Genomic DNA, 7694 nt, shown 5'->3' with positions numbered 1-7694 from the left:
GCCTTCTGTACCTGGGGTTCGATCCGTGCCTACTAGCATGCTAGCAGGTGTTCGTATCCACCCGACCACCGAGTGATTTTATCATTGTTATTTGATTCTTCTATTTATGTTTCTACTTTATTCAACTTTTTAATAACAACAACACAACACAAACAACAGCTATATATTGTACACGCTCGACGCACTTAAGATTTATATGGAACATGATTCAAGACATCAAACCTGCAAACGGGAAAGGGGAAACCAGAAAGAAATATGAAGAAGTATATGATATTACAATAGGTTTTATTAGAAACATTAAAATCTACATATAAACAAAAAAACAGGATAATGATATGCAATTATATAATGGTCTTTTCATAACTTTTAATAAAATTACCAAAAATGATATAAATAACAGCTTCAAAATGTTCTAAATTCATTTAATCGTATATGGAATCATCATCAATAGCGAGATACGGAATTAAATTCTGCAGCGGAGAAAATTCATCCGAACTCACTGTGAGACCGCTTTCGCGTGTTATTCGGAAAAAACTACAATACCCAACGCAACGAGTACTACAGCGCACACGCACAACTTACGATATAACTCGCGTTACAAAATTTTCTCGCAATAAAGTTTAATACAGGGAGATACATAATTAAATTCCGCATCAGGCAAAATTATTCCGAAGTTATTGTGACACCGCATTTGCGTGTAATAATAAAAAAACTACAGTTGCAAGCGCAACGAGTACTACGCCGCACACACACAACTTTCAACATAACTCGCGTTACGGAATTTTCTCGCAATAAAGTTTAATACAGGGAGATACATAATTAAATTCCGCATCAGGGAAAATTATTCCGAAGTTATTATGGCACCCCGTTCGCGTGTTATTCGGAAAAAACTACAATACCTAAAGCAACGAGTACTACTGCGCACACGCACAACTTTCGATATAACTCGCGTTACAGAATTTTCACGCAATAAAGTTTAATACAGGGAGATACATAATTAAATTCCGCATCAGGGAAAATTATTCCGAAGTTATTATGGCACCCCGTTCGCGTGTTATTCGGAAAAAATTACAATACCTAAAGCAACGAGTACTACTGCGCACACGCACAACTTTCGATATAACTCGCGTTACAGAATTTTCTCGCAATAAAGTTTAATACAGGGAGATACATAATTAAATTCCGCATCAGGAAAATTATTCTGAAGTTATTATGGCACCCCGTTCGCGTGTTATTCGGAAAAAACTACAATACCTAAAGCAACGAGTACTACTGCGCACACGCACAACTTTCGATATAACTCGCGTTACAGAATTTTCTCGCAATAAAGTTTAATACAGGGAGATACATAATTAAATTCCGCATCAGGGAAAATTATTCCGAAGTTATTATGGCACCCCGTTCGCGTGTTATTCGGAAAAAACTACAATACCTAAAGCAACGAGTACTACTGCGCACACGCACAACTTTCGATATAACTCGCGTTACAGAATTTTCACGCAATAAAGTTTAATACAGGGAGATACATAATTAAATTCCGCATCAGAGAAAATTATTCCGAAGTTATTATGGCACCCCGTTCGCGTGTTATTCGGAAAAAACTACAATACCTAAAGCAACGAGTACTACTGCGCACACGCACAACTTTCGATATAACTCGCGTTACAGAATTTTCTCGCAATAAAGTTTAATACAGGGAGATACATAATTAAATTCCGCATCAGGGAAAATTATTCCGAAGTTATTATGGCACCCCGTTCGCGTGTTATTCGGAAAAAACTACAATACCTAAAGCAACGAGTACTACTGCGCATACACACAACTTTCAATATTCCTCGCACTACGGCATTTTGTTGAAATAAATTCAAATACAGGGTGATACAAAATTAAATTCCGAATCTAAGAAAATGGTTCTGAACGTATTATGACGCCGGGTTCGCATGTTATACTAAAAACACTACAATTCCTGCTATATACAGCTAATGCAAATTTGACTGAAAAATATAATTTAATTATAAACTTACCAGTGTACAGCCTATCCTACTGTGAGGCACAACGAGTGCTGTAACTAAACGAAAACATAAATTAAAACAAAAATACTTCATAAAATTGAATTATGTTCCAATTAACAATCAACACAACGTAAATTATGTGCTCCTTAGATAAAAAAAACTGACACGAGCCTGATAGATCTATCTTAATGATGAGAATCAACATGGGGGCGATATACATCCGATTAATTTAGTAACACCAAACACAACGCCGAGTGAAGAAAGTTATCAAATCCACTATCACGTGACTTGTAATATACATAACAAACACGATCAGAAACCGGCATTTCCAAACAGTAAACAAATTACTTTAGTCGCAAAGTACAAATCAATAGTCGATTGATCTTCGAGTATAACACAAATTTAGAATATTGATGTCCGAATAAACGATATAAGTATCTCAAAACACGACTGGATTAATCAGCGACTGGCACAAAACTGGCTGCAATCCACCGACAGTGCTTGCCGTGTATACAATGACGGGACAGTATATGATAAGAAAATAAGCGGTGCGCAAAGAGGGTGCGTCGAAAGCACGCGACCTTCTGCGCGAATTTGCAATTGGCACATCACCTGTGATCTAAACTAATCTAGATTTCGCTGCAATCAGCAATTTGATACGGACTATTCTCAACAAAATAGGATAGTTAAAACGGAAATCTGAGAGATGAAATTTTAATTCTTAAGAAAAAAATTGCCAAGGGGGGGGGGTGCTTGATACTTTTTTTCGACGATTTTTGATAATTAATATCTCTTAAACTAAAAACGATAGCTACCAGCGATTTGTTGATTATAAAATATTGGAAAATTCTATATCAGATAAAAATATAAAATAATTATATTTCCTAGAGTAAAAGGTCGAAAAACACGACTAAAAGTGCTAAAAAGTGACATTTTTCCATTTTTGCCCATTTTATTCAATCGCGAATATCTCGTAAACTAAAAGAGATAATTAAGATCCGATCGCAGCGTCTTAATCTACGGACTATTCTCTATAATATAAGCTAGTTAAAACGGAAATCTGAGAGATGATATTTTAATTCTTAAGAAAAAAATTGCCAAGGGGGGGGGTGCTTGATACTTTTTTTCGACGATTTTTGAAAATTCATATCTCTTTAACTAAAACAGATAGCAACCCACGAATTGTTGATTATGAAAGATTGGAAAATTGTCTATCAGATAAAAATATAAAATAATTATATTTCCTACAGTAAAAGGTCGAAAAACGCGACTAAAAGTGCTAAAAAGTGACATTTTGCAAGTTTTGCCCATTTTATTCAATCGCGAATATCTCGTAAACTAAAAGAGATAAATAAGATCTGATCGCAGCGTCTTAATCTACGGACCAATCTCTATCAGATAGGATAGTTAAAAGGGAAATCTGAGAGATGAAATTTTAAGTCTTAAGAAAAAATTGCCAAGGGGGGGTGCTTGATACTTTTTTTCGACGATTTTCAAAAATTCATATCTCTTAAACTAAAAGAGATAGCTACCCACGAATTGTTGATTATGAAAGATTGGAAAATTGTCTATCAGATAAAAATATAAAATAATTATATTTCCTACAGTATAAGGTCGTAAAACGCAAGTTTTGGCCATTTTATCCAATCGCGAATATTTCGTAAACTAAAAGAGATAAATAAGATCTGATCGCAGCGTCTTAATCTACGGACCAATCTCTATCAGATAGGATAGTTAAAACAGAAATCTGAGAGATGAAATTTTCAATCTTAAGAAAAAAATTGCCAAGGGGGGGTGCTTGATACTTTTTTTCGACGATTTTCAAAAATTCATATCTCTTAAACTAAAAGAGATAGCAACCCACGAATTGTTGATTATGAAAGATTGGAAAATTGTCTATCAGATAAAAATATAAAATAATTATATTTCCTACAGTAAAAGGTCGAAAAACGCGACTAAAAGTGCTAAAAAGTGACATTTTGCAATTTTTGCCCATTTTATTCAATCGCGAATATCTCGTAAACTAAAAGAGATAAATAGGATCTGATCGCAGCGTCTTAATCTATGAACAATTCTTTATCAGATAAGCTTGGATTCAAAATCCAAGACATAAAATTTTAATTCATAAAAAATGAGCAAATTATCCGCGTACGGTGCCCTGAACACGAGTCACTTCTACCGCTACCTTCATACGGTGCCCTGAACACGAGTCTCTTCTACCGCTACCCTCATACGATACCTTGAACACGAGTCACTTCTATCAACTCCCTGCTACGGTAAACCAAATGAAACTCAACTATACAATGGCAATTATTTGCAATATAACTAAATAAACAAGGAAAAATCAACGTTCTTGACATATTGGAGTCAATAAACGATAATAGTGCATATCTTTTAAACTAAAACCGATAGCGACCAACGGATTAAAAGTTATAAATGATTTGAAAATTCTGCATTAGATAAGAATTTAAAATAATTTAATTACGTGGAAGAAAAGGACCAAAAACGTGACTATATGTGTAATTTTTTTTTTTTTTTTTTTAGTGTGAATATCTCCTAATTGTGTCCGACCGTGTCTGTCGTCAAATTTGTGTCACAGGCAGGCAGGGCCGTCGAGAGCAAGTGCGGGCCCCGGGGAAAGTCCGCTGGCCCCGACAATCGTTAATTTTTTGCTCATTGTGTTTGCGATTTAAGAGCGATCAGCCGGGTCCCGGGGAATTAATCCCAGTTGACCCCCTCACCTTGCCCTGCAGGTAGGTAGTACGTGATAAATAGAAAACTTGTTTATAAACAACAAATTTAAATTTGACCAGATAATATAATTGAATTATAAACTTACCAGCCTACAGCTTATCGGACTGCCAGGCACAACGAGTGCTGTAACTAAACGAATTATGTTATAATTAATAATCAACACAAAATAAACAATCAGTGCTGTTTAGTTAAAAAATACTTACACGAGCCGGATAAGACAGATCTTAATGATGAGAATCAACATGGCGGCGATATATATGCGTTTAATTTAGTTACCGACACCAAACACAACGCCGAGTGAAGAATGTTATCAAATCCACTATCACGTGACTTGTAATGTACACAACAAACGCGATCAAAAACCGGCATTTCCAAACATTAAACAAATTACTATAGTCGCAAAGTACAAATAAATAGTCGATTGATCTTCGAGTATAACACAAATTTAGAATATTGAAGTCCGAATAACCGATATAAGTCTCTCAAAACACGACTCGATTAATCAGCGACCGGCACGAAACTGGCTGCATTCCACCGATAGTGCATGCCGAAACTGCGTAAACAACGACGGAACAGTATATGATAAGAAAACAAGAGGTGCGCAAAGACGGCGTCGAATACACACGACCTTGTGCGAAACTTCACTGCATGCAGCAAGTTGATGCGATGCTAGGAGACAGCGCGCGGGACACATGCGTTAAAAACGTTGTTTACACCGAATTTACACCGAATGCAGATAACAGCATTGTATACAAAACTATTCTCGTGCCCACGTTTGTCGATAAATATAAAAATAAGCCGTATAACTGGCATCCCAGTGCCATCTATGAATGCGACAGATACAACTCCCACAATTTAAACTATAATAATCAATAATTAATGTTTCCACGTGTTTCCACTTTTGTATGCAGTACATATTGTCAATTAACATTTCATTAATTGAGTCTGCGAAGTACACCAACAGACCCATTGTAGACTTATGATTTAAATATTCAAATTATACCACAAGTGGGTTGACCTTGAAATTGTTTGCATTTGCAGCACGTGTTTTGATATTAACCGACAAGTCTCGTTTAATTAATACTTAAAATACCTCGTGTTTCATGTGAGGTTTGGTAGAGTACTACATATTTCACAAAACAGGTCTCAGGTACGATCATTGCAATTCATTTGCCTTCTTCCATTGCCTTTCTTTCAAATAATTTGATTTATTTTGTTGAAACGTAGGTTAGAGCAACAATCATGACATCCAAAACCTCCAAAGCATTGAAAATAAATATTACAAACGGCGATAATTATGATGAAGATTGGACTTTTGATGGAGATACATGCACGTATGAAGAACTGCAATCCGTTTTTAATAAGCCATGCACATTGTTGACGTCCAAAAAGATATTTTCTGACAAAAAGTATATCTTACACTTGGATGCAACAAGGTAACAAAACTTTATTTTTATTTAAAAGCTCATAAATACCTCAATATTGCATTTTTACAGGGAAACAGATCCTTCAATTGTAATTGCATCAAATACATCAGTAGATATCTTAAAATTGTCTGGATCACAGCTTGCTAAAACAAATGAATTAAATTTAGCTGCTGAAGAAGAATGTGTAGGCACAAAATTTGCACCAATGGACAGTAATTTGGTATACATTGCTTGTTCTAAAGCAAATATTAAATTATATGATTTGAGGACACCTGAGAAACCAGTGAGTGAATTCATTGACTCAACTGTGAATGATAAAAATGAAACAAAACATTTCTAAGTTTTGATGTTTCACCAGATAACAAATTGGTAACTGCTGGCACTGAATTATTCGACGCGGACGCGTTCGTTCTCTTCTGGGACGTGCGAAATGCGAATCTTCTGGGAGCCTATTGGGAGAGTCACACTGATGATGTAATGCAAGTTAAGTTCCATGCTGAAGACAGAAACAAGCTGTTATCAGCATCAACAGATGGACTGATTAACATGTACAACTTAAAGGAGGCGAGCGAAGATGATGCGCTCACGGAGTGTTTGAATACTGAATCATCAGTGGAGCAGATTGCGTGGTGTAATGAAGAAGTATTTTGTGCTACACATACGCATAATGTACAGATGTGGCGGTTGGAAGATGCGACGCCGTATGGCGACTTCAAGCGGGAGATTCTAAGTCAACATATTAAAGTAATTCAATTAACTAGTGATATTATTGCAAAGTATTAATTTTTATCTGTTTTTAGAGGAAATGCGATGATTATAACTATGTGGCTGGGTGTTTTGTTGACAAGGAACAGCCTGTTATTTTGTTTGGTTCGAATTTTAAGGATGGCGAATGTTTGAGAGCATTGGCAGTGGATGGGAAACAATTACGACCTTTGTTTGACTGTAGAGGAAACTCGCAGAGAGTTAGGAGCGCACGTTTTGATCCTCAAAGTAGGATATTGATGACTGGTGGCGAGAAGGGTATCATTGACGTGTGGAAGTTGGATTGTATAAGCTAAGAATACAATTTAAGGAATGTGTTATGTGTTCATTGATTTTTAACTGAAATAAAAGTTGTTTAAATTAAGTTTTTGCAATTATCTTGTAAACTAAAAGCGATAGAAAGGAACGGATTGAAGATTCTTAATCTACGGAAAATTCTCTATAAGATAAGACAAGAAATAAATTAAAATTCGTGCTGTAAAAGTTCTGAAATCGTGTTTAAAAGTGTAAAATGACATTTTCATTTTTCGAGTTTCTTTCGATTGCGAATATCTCGTAAACTAAAAGTGATAGAAAGGAACGGATTGAAGATTCTTAATCAACGGAAAATTCTCTATAAGATAAGACAAGAAATAAATTAAAATTCGTGCTGTAAAAGTTCTGAAATCGTGTTTAAAAGTGTAAAATGACATTTTCATTTTTCGAGTTTCCTTCGATTGCGAATATCTCGTAAACT

At 35.5% G+C, this 7694-nt stretch overlaps 1 protein-coding gene and 1 long non-coding RNA gene across 2 annotated transcripts; one reads left to right on the top strand and one right to left on the bottom strand.

The window, feature by feature from the left end:
• Positions 1-369: 369 nt before the first annotated feature.
• On the bottom strand, positions 370-5531 carry LOC135798995 (uncharacterized). Its single transcript, XR_010549850.1, has 3 exons — positions 4970-5531; positions 4852-4895; positions 370-2068 (listed from the first exon to the last, which is right to left on the bottom strand). It is a non-coding gene; the product is annotated as an uncharacterized lncRNA (long non-coding RNA).
• A 156-nt stretch (positions 5532-5687) lies between these two features.
• Positions 5688-7322, top strand: LOC135798994 (WD repeat-containing protein 89). Its single transcript, XM_065312005.1, is given in 5 exon segments — positions 5688-5916; positions 5994-6202; positions 6263-6515; positions 6518-6937; positions 6994-7322. Coding segments are annotated over 4 exon segments (1128 nt in total). The 5' UTR covers positions 5688-5916; positions 5994-6008; the 3' UTR covers positions 7255-7322.
• Positions 7323-7694: the final 372 nt, after the last annotated feature.

This window comes from Atheta coriaria, unplaced genomic scaffold (assembly GCF_025399875.1).
Source record: "Atheta coriaria isolate IRGN ID8LTWV9N9 unplaced genomic scaffold, Caltech_Dcor_3.1 hic_scaffold_9_pilon, whole genome shotgun sequence".
Classification (NCBI taxonomy): domain Eukaryota; kingdom Metazoa; phylum Arthropoda; class Insecta; order Coleoptera; family Staphylinidae; genus Dalotia; species Dalotia coriaria.
Note: the sequence above shows the minus strand (reverse complement) of the source record. Positions and strands in the feature narration are given on the sequence as shown.